General features: G+C 50.7%; 1 protein-coding gene across 1 annotated transcript in view; it reads right to left on the bottom strand.

The window, feature by feature from the left end:
* The window catches only part of CFAP46 (cilia and flagella associated protein 46), an 86,398-nt gene that overhangs the window by 45,973 nt on the left and 23,648 nt on the right, over positions 1 to 16,777 (bottom strand). The window contains exons 19-24 of the mRNA XM_057505403.1: positions 15,808 to 15,973; positions 14,334 to 14,477; positions 13,918 to 14,025; positions 12,873 to 13,039; positions 3,150 to 3,281; positions 2,837 to 2,999 (exon numbers count right to left, since the gene is read on the bottom strand). Of these exons, the coding sequence (XP_057361386.1) occupies positions 2,837 to 2,999; positions 3,150 to 3,281; positions 12,873 to 13,039; positions 13,918 to 14,025; positions 14,334 to 14,477; positions 15,808 to 15,973 (880 nt within the window). The remainder of the gene's footprint in view (positions 1 to 2,836; positions 3,000 to 3,149; positions 3,282 to 12,872; positions 13,040 to 13,917; positions 14,026 to 14,333; positions 14,478 to 15,807; positions 15,974 to 16,777) is intronic.

The following is a 16,777-nucleotide window of genomic DNA, read 5'->3' on the forward strand; positions in this document are numbered from 1 at the left end:
AAAGAGGTGAAATACATACACAATGAAAACTATAAAACATTGCTGAAAGAAATTAAAGAAGACCTAAATAAATGGACAGGCATCCCATGTTCATGGATAGAAAAAGTTCATATTGTTATGATGTCTATATTAACTGAAGTGATTTACAAATACAATACGTTCCCTCTCAAAATTCCAACAGTTTCTAAAGAAATGGAAAAGCTAATCCTCAAATTCAAATGGAATTTCAAGTCCCAAGTAACAAAATAATCTTTAAAAACAAGAATTAAGTTGGAGGAATCACAATTTCTGACTTTGAAACTAACCAAAAAGCTACAGTAAAACAGTGTGACACTAGCATAAGGACAGACATATAGACCAATGGATAGAAAAGACAGCCCAGAAATAAACACTTGCATATATGGTGAAATGATTTTTGACAAGGATGCCAAGACAATCCAATAGGGACACAACAGTCTTTTCAACTTTTCAACAAATGGTGCTGGGAAAAATGATATGCAAAAAAGAAAGAAAGAAAGAAAAGAAACTGTACCCTTTCCTTCCACCATATGGTAAAATTAATCCAGAATGGAAAAAAACTAAACAGAGGAGCCAAAGCTATGAGACTCTTAGAAGAAAACTTTGGAATCTTCATGACACTGTATTTGGCCATGACTTCATGATATGACACCAAAAACACAAGCAAAAGAAGAAAAAAATAGTTGAACTTCAGCAAAATTAACAACTTTTGTGCATCAAAGAACAGATGTGCAGCACAGAAGCAAGGCTGGTGGGCAAGGGAGTAAAAAGGCAACCTACAGAATGGGAGAAAAAATATGAAAATCATATATCTGATAATGGATTAATATACAGAATATATAAAGAACTCTTACAATTCAACAACAAAAAACAAACAAGCCAGTTCAAAATGGGCAAAAGACTTGGACATTTCCCCAAAGAAAATATGCAGATGGCTCATAAGCACAGGAGAAGATGCTCGATATCATTAGTCATTAGAGCTCTGCAAATCAGACCACAAGATACCCTTTCACACTTACTAGGATGGGTATTATATTTTTAAAAATGGAAAATGACAAGTGTTAACAAGCATGTGTAGAAATTGGACCCCTTGTGCACTGCTGGTGGGAATGTACAATGGTGCAGCTACAGTGGGAGACAGTTTGGCAGTTCCTCAAAAGGTTAAACATGGACCACCATATAACACAGCAATTCCATTCCTAAGTACACACCCAAAAGAGCTGACAGGAGCAACAGAACAGCACTGTTCACAGTAGCAAAAACATGGAAAACAACCCATGTCCATGAACAGATGAGTGAATAAACAAAGCGTGGCCCAGCTGCACTGTGGAATACTATTCGGCCATGAAAAGGAAGGACAGGCTGATGCCTGCTAAATGTGGATAAACCCTGGGGATATTATGCTGAATGAAATAAGCCAGACACAGAAGGACAAATGCTGCTGGATCCCACTTATATGAGGTCCCTGGGGCTGCCACATTCAGAGACAGAAAGCAGAATGAAGATCACCAGGCTCTGTGGAGGGGAGAAGAGGGAGTTATTGTTTAATGGGGATGGTTTTTCTTGGGGAGGACGAAAAAGTTTTAGGTATGGATAACAGTGATGATCATGTGTAATTGTGAATGTAATGTCACTGAATTGTACACTTAATGAATGGTAAAAATGATAAATATTACATTAGTATATATTTTACAATATTTTTTAAACATACATTAGAAGAACTTAGAAGAACTGAATCTTTTGTAGGATTTATGTCTTGACCAGGGTTTGGCAAATGTTTTTTCTAAGATGCCAAATAGTAAGAACTTCTGGCTTTTCCAGCCACGTGGCCTGGGTCATAATTATTCCACTCTGCTGTGTAGCAAAAGCCACAGACACAGGTAAGCGCCTGGGCTTGGCTATGTTCCAGCCAGGGATAGCGTGGGAAGGTCACACTTTTGCACACAGCTGTGGTCCCCCTGGCATGGCCCCGCTCCAGGGTCAGCCCAGAGGGCAGCTCCCCCACTTCGTCCTGTCCTGGCCAAAACTCCAAGTGCAGCTGGCTACTGGCCTCTGAGGGCCCAGGAAGTGTGTCCATGGGCTGTGGAGGCTGTCTGACCACAGACATCTGTCTGCCAAGGCCTTTGACCTGCAGCCTTGCCTTCAGAAGGGTCCTGCCAGAAACAGCAGGTTTGTAGGTATGACATCTCCATGCCACCAGAGGTGCTGGAGGCCGTGTGGGAGGCCAAGTCCTGGGCTGGGAGGCTGAGGGTGTGCACAGAAGCAAGGCTAGCAGGCAAGCCGAGGCACCCTTACTGACCATGTGCTCTCTGGGCCCAGCCCTGCCTGCCTCAGGGGCCAGGTGGTGGGAGGAAGGGAGACCCCCGTGCCCTTGGGGAGCCAGTCAGGGAGTCCCCTCTCCTAAGACCACATGGTGGGGGTGGGAGGGGTAGTGCCCACCAACAACCCCTTTTTGCAGTCAGACAAGACCCACTGGCCCCTGAGCATGGATCTGGCCTCTGTGGGTCCCCTGCCTCCCATTTCTGGCCCTCTGATCCCCTCCTCTGGGCAAGGATAGGGCTCTGCTGCACTGAGACAGGGAGCAGGCAGAGGAGGAGGGGAGGCAGGGAGGTCAGAGCTAAGCACGGAGCTCAGCCAGGAGCCGCCCCACCCACTCCACCAGGATTTGGGGCACGTCCCCGCCCTCCACTCTCAGGCCACCCAGTTCCTTGTTTGAGCAGCTCCATGTAGATCTTCCCTGGGAATCTCACCCACCCTTTCTGGAGGAAGAACTCAGAGGCAGTGCCCGGACACCAGCCCCCCGTGGCCCACAGCGCACCTGCTTTGCCGCTTCTGTCTCGTTGATGATGCTGATGATCCTCCGGATGGCACCCCTGGATGTCTTCCTGTGGACGGCAGAGGACAGGAGCGGCCACCAGGCATTCCAGTAGTGCCGCACGGCTACCATCACCAGGGTGGGGCTCCTCGCTATGCCCCCAAACCTGCAAGGGGATACCTGATCTGGGGAGGCGTAGATGCCGAGCGGCAGCCACACCTGAAGTGACGGGACCGAAGGGATGAGGCTGGGTGCCCTCCTCCCCCCGAAACTGGCCAGGGGCCGTCCCCTTGGTGTCACGCAGGGCGCACTGCACCTCACACTCTCCATGAAGGCCTTGGCTGCCGCCAGGCGCAGCTGTCTCCTCCCCTTCAGGTTCTCCATGACGCTCCTGCCCTGGGTGCAAGCCGCAGTGCTCAGCATTTCCGCCACCAGCTGAGCCTCAACCCTGGAGACAGAGACAGGCCTCAGCGCAGCGCCCGGGGCATCCAGTGCACAGCAAAGTCCCCACACCAGAGCTCACTGGCTGCATCCACCACGCAGGGCCCTGAACAGCGCATGACCGACCTGCAGGAGGCTGTGCTGCGACACCAGCGCAGGACAGCAGGACGGGCCCTGTTGGGCACCTCCCCTCCCAGCGTGCTGAGCCCCGGGAGCCATGGGGCTCCGTTCCCGCGCCCCAGGGCACATACATCCCGTCTCAGAGGACCCCTGCTCTGAGGGCTCAGTCCCATGCAGCGTCATCGCAGAGCAGTGTCCAAATGCCACCCGATCCCTTCTCCCTGGAGGTTTATTAACCCAGCCAAGCTGTCTCGTGCACACACGCCACCACGCAAAGACATCACCGCCGTTCAGCCCTGGAAGGGGCACATCTCAGGGGACACTAAATTTATTCTGAGGGAAATACACCAGTTCCTGGGTAGACCCCTCCATGGGCCAAGACCTGCTTACATGAGTGACCAGCCACTTCTGCCACTCAGAGTCAAGGGGAGAGAGGGGCACCCTCAGCCTGGCAGGACGTGCCGCGTCTCCCATGCACGGTCACATCCGTGCTCTGGAGATGAACCCAGGGCTGGCCCTGCCCTCCTGGGCGAGTATGCCAAGCCCACAGGAGGAGGCCTGGTCTTGCTGGGTGCTGCGTCCTGGAAACCGGTCTTCACAAGGGAGCATTTTATCAGTCTCAGGGGGGTGAGACCTGTTGACAGCACCACTCCCGTCATCTATACACTTGCTGGAGGTTTTTTTGTTTCGTTTTGTTCTATCATCTCCCGAGAGAAGAACACTAAAATCTGCAGCAGTAACTGGATGTGACTAATTTTCTGCTTCTTGAATTTTAAAGGTCTGCTGTAAAGTGTACACATCTAGGATTCTGGCCCCTTCCCACTGATTTAATCCTCTCATCACTAGGAAATGTCCCTTTGTCTCTGGTGACACGTGGCGGGTGCTCTGACAAGGCCACCCCAGGGCTCTCAGCACTCATGCACATGGCACTTTCCCCACCCTTCTGCTTCTCACCTGAGTCTTTATATTTGAAAAGTGTCTCTTGAAAACTGCTTCTGGTCGGGTCCTGCTTCTCACATTCAGTGGGAAGCCCTGCCTTTTGACTGGAGCGCCGGTCTGCTTACATTCAGTGGGCTTGATGACGTGGCTGGTGTTGAATCCACCTTTTTGCCGTTGTTTTCCTTTTGTTCCTGTCTTCTGTGTTTCTTTCCTTCCCTCTCTTGGATTAATTGAATACTTTTTACATTCTATTTAATCTCTTCTATTGGACTTCTAGTTACACCTTTGTACTATTTTTTTTAACACTTGCTGTAGAGATAAACTAGTCACAGTCTGTCCTGAATTCATCTTACTTCACAGGTGACATAAGAGCCCCAATCAATACACGTGTGTTTATCTTGCTCCCACCCTTGGGTTATCATTGTCACACGTTTACTCCTACATTCATTAATAATCCCACAATACAATGTATTTTTGTTTCAAATAGGCAAATGGCTTGTAAAGAATTTAGTACAAGAGAAAAACCCTCTTACGTTCACCCACAATTTACCATTCTGCGCGCTCTTCTGTGTCTGCAACTGAGTTTCCGTCTGGTTCCATATTCCTTCAACCTCAAGAATGTCCTTTGGTGTTTCTTGTTCTGCTTATCTTCTGATTCTTTCAGCTTTTATCTTAAAACGTCTTGATTTTGTCTTGACTTTTTGATGGCTACTTTTGGTGGATATAGGATTCTAGATTGAGAGGGATTTTTTTCTTTTTAAATATTTAAGATGGTTTGCATTGTTTCTGCTGAGAAGTTTTCCTGTATGTAATGCACATTTTCCCCATTGACTTCTTTCCAAGGGTCTCTGGTTAATTTCGGTCTTCAGGTATTCGACTACAGTGAAAATAGGTGTGGCTTTGTGTTTAGCCTACTTAGAGTTCATTGAAAATCTTGAATCTCAGGGTTGATATTTTAATTCAGTTTGAAAAAACTTCAGCTGAAGAACACTGGAAATATTTTTATTTTCAAATATATTTCTTCTGCCTCCTTCTCTTGCCTCTGTCCTTCTGAGGCCCCAATTACACTTGTGTTAGACCATTTGATATTGTCCCATTTTATGGGATAGTATTTTAATGTCCCATAGGTGACCCTGTTTCTCAGTCTTTTCTCCCTGTGCTTGAATCTCAGTAGTCTGCTGACCTGCATTCAAAGTCACTTATCATTTCCTCAGTACACAGGTTTTAAGCTCTGCCAGTGATACTTCCATGTCAGATACTGTATTTTTCTGTTCTAAAATTTCCACTTAGCTCTTTTAGTTTCCACTTGTTTGTTGAAATCCCCTATCAGTACACTTACCTGTCCATTAAAAAATCTTTTCTTGTATTTACAGTAACTGTTTGAAATCCGCTGTCTGCTCCAACATTTGTGTTGGGCCTGGGTCTGTTGACTTTTTTTGTTGTGGTTCTTTTTTTTCTGTTCTACTGTTTTCTGTTCTGGTGTGGGCCACATTTTCTTGTTTTCTGTGAGTCTGGCAATTTTTAATTTTATTCCTGTCACTGGAGGGGCTGTACTGTTGAGTGTGGATTATGTCACCTTCCATTAAAGGAAGGTTGGGTTCATTCTAACAGGGAGCTGGTCCACTGGTGGGTCAGCTCATCCTACTGACATCTGTATCAGGCTGTTTAGGGCAAGGCTGGAGCAGCCATGACGGCTCTGTGCCTACGGCACAGCCTTTCGGAATACCTGGGGAGGCCAGCAAGGTCTCCCTGACTCTCACCGGCACCTCCAACCCCGCGGCACAGTGTGGCCTCCGCATCTCTCTTGAGCTTGGAGACCCTTCCCCCCATCCAGGACCTGTTTCCTGTCAGGCCTTGGGAATCTGGTGCTCTGACAGCACCTTGACACATTCTGTCCCACAGCCCCTCTCTCATGGCGATCCTGTCATCACCAGCTGCCTCCACAGCCCTGGGTTCTGCTCTCATCTCCTCCCTGCGTTTCTTCTGTCTGGGCCCCCTTCCCAGCACTGCGCTTTGGCCAACACCCCCACCCCCAAGGCAGAAAGCCAGAGAGGATGTGGAGCTCACATCAGATCCTCTCCTCTTGCAAGAGTCATTGCTTTGTGCCTGAAAACAACTGCTTCGTGTATTTTGTCAAGTCTTACAGCTTTTTGTTTCATTTTGGTTTGGCTTTTACAGCACAAGAGTATGATATACATCACTGTGTTATGGATACTTAAACCAATGGAACAGAAGAGCCCAGAAATAAACCCATGCCTAAATGGTCAATCAGTATGTGACAAAGGAACCAACAATATACAATGGAGGAAAGACACTCTTTTCAATAAATGGTGTTGGGAAAACTGGAAAGCTATATGCAAAAGAATGAGGCTGGACCACTGTCTTAACACTATACACAAGAATAAACTCAAAAGGGATTAAAAACCTAATTATAATACCTGAAACCATAAAATCCCTAGAAGAAACAGGCAGTAAATTCTTGAATATCAGCATTAGTAATTTTTCTGAACACATCTTCCCAGACGAGGGAAACAAAAGCAAAAATAAACAAGTGGGATGATATCAAACCAAGAGCCTTCTGCACAGCGACAGAAACCGTGAACAAACTGAGAAGGCACCCTGCTGAGTGGGAGGAGACATTCCCAAGTGACGTATCATCTGTTAGGGGCTAATATCCAAAATATACAAAGAACTCACACATTTCAAGACCAAAAAAACCCCAAATAATCTGATTTTAAAAGTAAGCAGAAAACCCGAATAGGCATTTTTCCAAAGAATAAAAACAGATGGCCAACAGGTACATGAAAAGTTGCTCCATTATCATTAGTCATCAGGAAAATGCAAATGAGAGCCACAGTGAGAGATCCCTCACACCAGTCGGAGTGGCCAAGGTCAACCAGACAAGAAATGACAAGTGTTGGGGAAGATGTAAACTGGTGCAGCCACTGTGGAAAGCAGCATGGAGGTTTCTCAAAAAACTAAAAATAGAAATATTGTATGACCCAGCAATTCCGTTCCTGGGAATCTACCCAAGGAAAACAAAATCATTGTTTTGAAATGATGCACGCACCCCTATGTTCACTGCAACATAATTTACAACAGCCAAGAGAAGCAACCTGAGTGTCCATAGATAGATGAATGGATAAAGAAGATGTGGTACATGCAGTGGAATATTATTCAGCCATTAAAAAGAAAGAAATCTTGCCATTTGTGACAACACGGATAGACCTAGAGGGCATTGTGCTACGGGAAGTAAGTCCATCAGAAATAGATTAATACCATATGGTTTCACTTAAATATGGGATCTGAAAAACAAATCAAACCAATAAACAAAAAAGATAGAAATAGACTCGTAAACACAGATAAAAACGGTTGGTTACCATGGAGGGCGGCCAGTGAAATAGGTGAAGGGGATAAAGAGGTACAAACTTCAAATTAAAAAATAATTTGGTCACAGGGATGGAAGCATACATGGGGAATATAGCTGATAATATCGTGGTGAACATTTAGTCAGACACATAGTTGATGAATCATCAAGTTGTCCACCTAAAACCAATATTGCATATAAACTGTATTTTAATTTTTAAAAACCTAAAACAATCTACGATGCCCTTGCCCCACACACCCCCTGCTATTCTTAGGGAATCTACCTGGGTGGTAACCACTCGCATCAGTCATCTTCCAAGAACACTCTGAAGTGCCAGGCGGAGAGATGTGGGCACAGACCACTGTCCAGGAAACACGGACTTCTAACTATCGGTAAAAACGAAAGCAACATTCTGTGGCAGAGGCATCTGGGGATTCGCAACAGTATGAGTATTCATGTTTTAATTTGTTCCGAGAGATGTACTAAAACAAGGAAAAGATCATCTGAACCATAGAAGCGAATCATGAGATAGCAAAATGTTCTTACTGATATTTTACAGGATAAATTAAAAGCATGATACTGTGCAAAGACACCTGCAAGGAAAGCCCAAAGAAAGGGGCTTGGTGCTGATCCTCGTGTTCTGCCAATGTGGAGGATGTGCGGGGGGAAAGAGCACAGCAAGATCGTGAAGTCACCACCCCTGTCCGCAGCAGACGGGCGGGCGTGAGGATCCGCAGCAGGACACGCCGACGCCCGGCTCTGGGGCTGCTCGTCTACATTCCGGCCCCCTCAGAACCAGCAAAGCCCAGATTCCTGCCACACCAGGCCTGCGTGCTGTGTGACGCTTTGCCAGGGAAAAGTTTCAAAATAATTCACCTGTGGCGAGCGGGAAAGTAAACTTTTATGACTCAGTATAAAATTGTATCTGTTTTAAAATCAGTGTTCATAAAATCTAAAACTTAACGTATGACAACGTGTGTTCACCTTATAAGTTGCACAGGAATAAACCTGAATGTGTGAAATTTATCTACATTAAATAATGTAATTAATGTAAACCATACAATTTATATGAAGTTTATAAAATAAAATAACGTGTCTATGGAAAAAATTACAAAATTTCATTCTCCTAATTAAAAAAAAAGTAGAACAGTCCTAGACTATCTCCTCTTAATCTATTTTGTGTCTAATTTGGGGATCTACATGAAATTTATTATTAATATATATTCCTTTACATTAATAATATAATTGTGAAATTATGTCTGGTAATTACACACTCAGAATTGAGAATATTGATTAGAGGTTGCACTATTTTTCATGAAAAACTGAAAAACATTTTCACTATTACTGTGAGATGCAATCATAAAAATTACTCTGGGACAAATTCCAGACTAGAGTTTCTACACAAAATTTGCAAAATGGAAAAGAATAGTGTAGAAGTTTGAAATATATGTAATGTTATGCCATGTGGCTGAAAAGTGTCGATGTGTCCTGCTCATGTGGAACAGTGCCCAGCACCCTGCGCGACCACAAGGTCACGGTGAAGTGCGGCATCTCCTGCAGGGCTAGGGACCACCTCTCTCTCTGCCCAGCCCCCTCGTGCCCAGTACCAGGCCTGAGCACAGCTGGCACTCAAACGTGACTGGATGGCACAGTCATGCCCAGGGTAGGGGGCAATCCCCAGGCGCAGCAGCACCGGTCACCACCAGAGGGCAACAATGGCTTACAAATTAGTTTTTGGATGTCTTAAGAGGAAATCAAATTTTTAGGGTCTTTTATGACCTCCCTTTCCCTATAAGCACATGTATACATTTACATTTTTAGCTTCTTTTTTTTTATAGGAATGGCTGTTTTAACTCTATTTGGGAACCACGGATGAAGAATGGTGAAGCCAGGGAGCACCTGGGTCCTCCAACCACTTCCACTCTGCCCTCAACAAGCAGTGAAACGTGTTCAAACGATTCCAGGGCCAAGATGCGACGCCCACCTCCAGCCCTTCCTGGAAGACTGTCTTTGTAGCTTCTTTCTTCCACTTGAAAATAGCTTCTGATTCTTTATCAAAGTGATACCTCCACACTCAGGAATGACTCTTCTGCGCAGCCCCCAGTCCTGTCCGCCAGAGGAGCAACTTCTGAATATTCAGCTCCACCTTCTAGGAGGTATATGCTTACCTCTAAAAAACTGTCTTCTAATTTGATTTCCCAACTTTAAACATTACCTACAGAACTCTTCAATGACAAATGGGGGTTTAACTTACTCAGACCATCCTTTCCCCTTTTTTCAACTTACTAATATAGCTGGTTATGGCATTATTTTCAACACCCCTATTCATCATCTTTGTGCCTTGAAATATCGTCATTAGCTCCATCATCTTGTGGACTCTGAGCAAGTGGCCACTGACCACACCTTTCCAGGCGAGGGTGTCTCGGCGCCCACGCTCTCCCACTGGGCCCCTCCCCGCTCCCCCTACTAGAGCACGCTGCACTTCCACTTTGCAATGGATGCATTCGGCTAATAGCCACAGGTGTCTTCTTTGTTAAAACGCTGATCCTGAAACTAGAACATCACTACACGCCGTGATAGCAGTGTTTTTCACTGCAGGGTCAAGCAGTGTATTAGTGCTTCCTCGAGTTCCCGGTTGGCTTTTTCTCCACAGTACTACTTTCATTTGTCACAGGATCTTTTGGACTCTTCCTGGCGTTCGGCCCGCTCCTCTCCCTGCCCCGACCCTCCATGGCCCCCCTTCATCCTGCTCCCACGTGGTCTCAGCACAACTTGACAACTCTTCTGGACTGAGCCTGTTATTCCCAGCATCTCATGTCTTACTTTTCTTTGGTTTACTCCCTTGTTTTTCTGAAGCGTATCCTCAAGTAACTTTCTAAAAACAGGTGTATGGGAAGTACAATTTCTAGGTCCCTGTCGGTCTAAAAAGGTCTTTCTCTTACCAGTATAGTTGACTGAAATTTTGGGTGAGTTAGAATTCTAGGTTGGAAAGTACTACCTCCACTTAGAATGTTCCATTTTTGTTTCAGCTTCTAGGGATGGTTTCTAAGATTGTTGTGTTTCTACTCCCTGCCTCTTTGAGGATGGCTTCCTTTAAAAGCCTTACAGCATTCTCCTTACGTGCTGATCTGAGGTATCCCCATACTGTTTGGACGTGAGAATCTCTCTGTTCTTCTTGCCGGTCACTGGGGGCCGGGTCGGCATGACAAGGCCCCTGAGCTCTGGGGTGCCCTCCTGAATCACCCCTCTCTTGGTACTTCCATCATTCTTGGAACCCCAGAGCAGGATGTCGGACCTCCTGCTCCTCAGTATCTTCCGACTCGCGTCTACTCTCCGCATCTATTTTCTGAGAGGTTTCCTCACACTTTATCTTCTAACCCTTTGCTGCATTTATTTGCAACTCTAGAAATTACCTTCTTAATTTTCAAGGGATCTTCAGTCCTGATTATTCCTTTTCTACAACACTATGTTTTAACTTTTAAATGCTGCATCTTCTCAAAAACCTTTGAGGATTTCCACGAATTTTATCTTCTGATTATCCCTGCATAATCAGTTTCATCCAGGGTAACCTTCCCTATTCCTTTAACATGGCCTCCTTCTCAGAAGTCTGAGAAAACTTGGTTCACATTTGAGAGTGTGGCTCAGGTGTGGTGGGAAGCCGTAGCTATGTGGGTTTGGTTGGTCTGTGGACAGGCACGGATTTACAACAAGGTGGGCAGCTGGCAACTTGTGGGGCCCTCTGCCAGAAATCAGAGGCTTCCAGAAAGAGCCTTGACCCCTGCGCCTGGTGTCAGGTGTCTTGCCAGTGGCCCAGGTTCTGTGCACCACTGCTGTGCACTCCTGGTCTCAGCACACCTGCTACCTGAGTTGGCAGAGACTGGCAGTGGGCCATCCCCTGGAATCACCCGTGCCTAGTAAGGCTAGATGGGACACCAGAAAGCGCAAGCTTTTCCTTTCAGAAGCAACATAATTTTCATCATAGACTGTCAAGAAAAAATAACCTCTAGCCTTGGACCAAGAGAGGGCAAAATGTCAACTGCATGAAGAGCAGCCCACACCGTTTTGGAGGAAGGTTGTCCACGGTGAAACCCAGTGGTGCGTGCTGTCCGCAGAACGATGGGCCTGGGCCGGCGTGGCTTTGCAGCAGCCGCCTGTTCTCATGGGAACTTTCCTGACATTCCCACAGCCCCAAGGAAAATCCCTTTCTCGTCAGCCTCGCCTTGGTGAATGCGGGGTGTCTCAGGCAAGGCCAGTGGGCAGATGCCCCAGCAGGAGGCCCCCGGGGGGTAGGCCAGCAGCTCGCAGCTTCCAGGGCCCTCGTCCTCCGCCTGCCCACCTGTCCTCCCCTCTTACCAGCCCCAGCCATCCCGGTAAGCATCCACGTTTCTCCAGAACCTACTGACACCCAGACTCCCTCTGGCACAGCCCAGCCCCACCCTGAGGAGCCGTGCAGCCCATGGTCCCGGGAGCCCACGCAGACCACCAGGCTGGGCCACCTTCCCGCCACGGCCGCTTCCACCCGGGCCTGTGGCTGCAGTTCTTGTGCAGGACACACGTGTGGTCTGAGCCTGCGTCTCACCTGCCACACCCCTCAGCCAGGCCTGCACCTGAACTTCCTGAGATGGGGTGCAGACGAAGGGCCTGCTGGGAACACATAGCACCCTGGCCTGTTGCCTTGGGAGCAGCCACCGGAGGGAAGGGGGTGCACCGTAACGAGGGTCACGTAGCGTGTGACTGTCTTCTGTCCACAGGAAGGCTGATATTCGCACAGGCTCCTGGGTCTTGCCCGTCAGTTGCCTTTGAACTTCTCTGTGAGCCCGTGTTGCCTGTTCAAAGTCACTCTGAGCACACGTCCCCTAGGGATGGCAGGGGTCGATCGGCCTGTCCCCCCCCACCTCCAGGCCTGCCTTGCTCACTGCCTGTGGGCTGGGTGCCTCAGAATCCCCCTGACACAGCTCTGCAGGAGCTCTCCACATGGTCCTGGCCCAGGGAGGTGCAGGGGCACATGGATGAGCTGGCGTCCTGTGACCTCCGGGTGAGTGGCTCTCAGCCTGCGTGCCATTGTGCGTGTGCGTGCTGCTGTGCCCGTAAGCGGCTTGGCATCCCTCCTGGCCCTCAGGGAATCAGGCCCCGTCATCAGGACACCAGTCGGGCGTGAGGGAGGCTACTTACGGACTAGACATCCTGAGGTGCCCAATGCCCGTCTGGATGGCCTTCTGTGAGCACTCCATGGTCATCTTGTGGTCGTGGGCCACAAACGCGAAGTGGGTCAGCCGTGTCAGCGTCTGCAGCTCCACCAGGGGGTCTGACCAGATGCCCTCGGAAGCCATCTTCACCAGCTGTCCGGCGGGAGGACAGGGGCTCTGTCAGCGTGGCAAGTCCGTGACCGTGGGCAGCCCGCCCCCCGGAGCCTAACAGCCCTGGCATATTGTTAGTTACCTTATCCCAACACATGCATGACCTCTAAGGACCCCTGCACACGAGGCCCTGAGGCCGTCACTGCTCACTGGCTGGGAGCCCAGGCCGGGCATCCTCGGTGCTGCGGTCTGGGGGCAGAGGCCCCAGGGTCCACACATCACCCCCGCCGCACCGAGCCTCCGAGAAAGCACAGCAGGAAGCCCCGCGGGACAGGAGACTCAAGGCCCAAGGGGACAGGCTGTGCCGCTGGGAGGCAGGGGGTGCGGTGGGGGTGGGGGCCACTCGCACAGCTGGGTTCGGACTCTGGCCACCTCAGGCAAGGCCCTCTGACCCCGGCTCCTTGTCTGAGCAGCAGCTTCAAACGAGTGGCCTCAGGCTGGACGGCTCTGGCTCTGCCCAGCCCCTGGGACGCCTATGGACACCCGGTGACACCCACCTGGGCAGAGGGCACGACAGTGACACCTGAGGGGGAGATGACCCATGGAAGGGGACAGCTAGAGGTAGGGGACACCTAGGGGAGGAAACAGCGGGGGGTAGGGAACACCTAGGAGAGGGGACACCTGGGGGAGGGACACCTGGGGGAGATGATACCTTGAGTAGAGGGGACACCTAGGATAGAGGGAACATCTGGGGAAGGGGATACCTGGAGGGAGGTGACACCTTGGGTAGAGGGGATGCCTGGGGGGGAGGGGACGCTAGTGGGGAAGGGGACACCTGGGAGATGGTGACATCTGGGGAAGGGGACAGCTGGGGAGACAGTGACACCTATAGGATGGCGACTTGTAAGGGAGGCACCTACCTGGGCCAAGGGGGGCACAGCAAAGTCCGCAAGGCCCAGTCCATTGCAGGAGTACATTTCCAGAGCGATGAGCACCCTGGTGACTGAGTTCATATCCTTGCTGGTGCTCTGGTGGGAAGGAGGCATAGGGCCCTCACCCAGGGTGCCAGTCCCCCAGTCCCTCCCTGCTAGGCCCCTGCTCCTGGCCCGGCTCACATGCACCAGCTCTCTGGGCCCCCAGCCCTCCCCCTCACAGCCTTGTGCCCGTGGCTCTGGATACACCTCCAGGCAAGGCTGCAGAGAGCATCCCCAAGGGTGGGCAGCACCCCCAGAGGCCTGGCGACCCTTGGGGACACTAAGGACAGTGGCCAGTTGGCTGCAGGGAGGAGGAACGAGCCCCGGGGCTCCCGGATGCTGGGCATCACAGAGCCTGGCACCTGCTCGCCCACATCCAGCCCGATTGGCTGCCGCAGCAGCTGCTTAGCCTTCACCCAGGTGGCGATGAGCTGCTGCCAGGCACGGGCAGGCACTGCTTCCTTGGGCACCGAGTTGCCAGTCAGGTTCAGAGCAAACTCGCACACCTAAAACAAACGTGTCCCTGTCTGAGTTCCAAGCAGGAAAACCTGAGCCAAGACCCAAATGGTGACCTGTGAGTGGAGCCAGCTCTTTGTCCAGGTGGCAGTCCCGGAGCAGGGCAGCCTGGGGTCTGAGAAGCCCCGGGGTGCAGAGGGGCTCCCCTAGTCCTCCTCCACAAGGCACAACCCCCAGGGCCAGCAGCAGCCCCTCCGAGCTGTCGCCACAACCCTGCAGCACTGCTGGTCCCAGGGCTCAGCGAGCGGTGGGCACAGCAAAGGTCTGGGCTGTGGGAACACCCTCTCACTGTGGCTGGCGTTGGTTCTGGGAGACTGTGCGGTGAGGACCCCAAAAGCTGGAGTCCCAGCTCCCGGGGCAAGTGCCCATCCTGTGTCCCCACTGCCCCACCTTGGCATGCACTGCCTGCAGGCGCTGCCCTCCCTCCGTAGTGCGTGAGGGGCGATGCGCTGTGGTGGAGGTGTGGCCCAGCATGCGCCCTGGACCCCGCCCCGCCCCCACTGGGCCTTCCCTTCCCGGCTCTGAACCCGCTCTGAACCCGGCCTGCTCAGGGTCCCTCGCTCTGGGCCTGCTCTGCCCGCTGCCTGGGTTTCCATACAGGTCTGCCATGGCGGTGAGCGCCTCCCCAACTCACCGGCACGCTCTCTGCCGGGGGGCCCAGGGAGGGTCCTGCCTCCCACGACCCGGGGGGCCCACAGCCCCTCACCCCCGGCCTCACAGCACTGCCCAGTGGCGGGCTGTTCTCCCACCCCCCTCCCGGAGGCGCTTCTGAGCCGGGTCCACACCCAGGCTCTGCAGCAGGTTCCCACAGACTCATCAAAGAACTGGCTCTTTTCCACGTTTACCATGGTTCTTCTGAACAAGGAATGGGTGCTCCCCACCACCCACCAAGACCATCGTCTTTCTCCTTTATTATGGATCACTACAATAAAGTAACATTATTGGGAAATAAATTCCATGAAATAAATGAGGTTGCCACATAACCTGTTTGTATGCTTGGTTTGTGAATATTTTATCTGATTTTGTAGCACTTCTGCACCTTTCTACTTCCGTATCTGTAATTTTCTCTGCTCTGGAACAGCAGTCAGAGAGGCACCTAGGCCTTGCGGGGACCCCCTGCCAGCAGGGCCACCAGGAGTGCCTGTCTGCCTCCCTTGTGTTTGGAGAGAGGCATGCACCCCCTCCAAGCCCCATGCCCCATCCCCTGGCAGTCGAAAGCCTGGGCCATTTCCCTCCCCACGCTGCCGTCCCACCTGTCACCTGCCTGGTGACGGTGAGGTCTTCCCTGCCTCCCGGCCCACATGCGACAAGGGGCAGTACCTCCATCGCAGTTCTGACTTTGGAGGCGGCTCCCGGGTCCAGCGGCACAGGAGGCGGATTTGGGTGTGCCAGCTTCCTGGATTTTTCTGGTGTCTGGGCTGGAATCCAGCTGATGATCAGGCCTCGAGCCAAAGCATTGCAGAGCGTCACCAACATGGTGGAGTCTCTGGAAAACAAGGCACCGGCAGGTGGAAGCACAGCCCGCCGCAGGGGCAGGAGCCGTCCTGATAGGGCCTCCTGGGTGCCCACCCTGGCGTCTGGCGGTGCCTGCCGCACACTGCCCATCCAAGGCACTGTTCTCAGCCTCCAGACGGAGGACACCAGCAATGCCAGCTGCTTGGGTGACACCGTGGTGCCCACCGCAGGTGGCCTTCCCAGTGAGAGCACAGGCTGCACTCCCCAGGGCATCCTGGGGGCCTGACAGAGATGCCTTGTCGTGGTTTGGCAGCCCAGCTGGGGCAGCCTGCAGGCAGAGGCCTCAGCATTTCCACGGTTAGCAGATTGAATGGGCTTGGGCCAGAAGCTTTATGTTTCTCTCTGGAAACATTATGGAACTAAAACATTTAAAGTAGTAAAAAATGGTCTGTATTCATGTTAGGAACTGGGGATTCAAAGACAACAGACGCGGAAGAGCGGCCTTGCGCGGGAAGGCCTGGGCTCTCTGCAGCCCCAGCAGGCGCCCAGCCCAGAGCCCGTGTCCCCGAGGGCCCCGCCGGCCGTGGGGACCCTGCGCAGGGCCTTGCACCGAGTGGCTCCTCATTTCATTCTCTATCATTCAAAATTTTTAAAAATCACTCATGTGTGAGTTGGTGCATTCCACCCATTCTAGTATTTCTATGAAATGTGTATCTGTGAAAAAATTCAAATCAGGCTAAAAGCCAAACTAACAAAACATATTGAGTTTTACATTTTCGTCCCAGTTAGGTTAAACTTGGACCCAACTTGCCATTTTCAAATCCCTAATTTTACC

Source organism: Manis pentadactyla, chromosome 8 (assembly GCF_030020395.1).
Source record: "Manis pentadactyla isolate mManPen7 chromosome 8, mManPen7.hap1, whole genome shotgun sequence".
NCBI lineage: Eukaryota > Metazoa > Chordata > Mammalia > Pholidota > Manidae > Manis > Manis pentadactyla.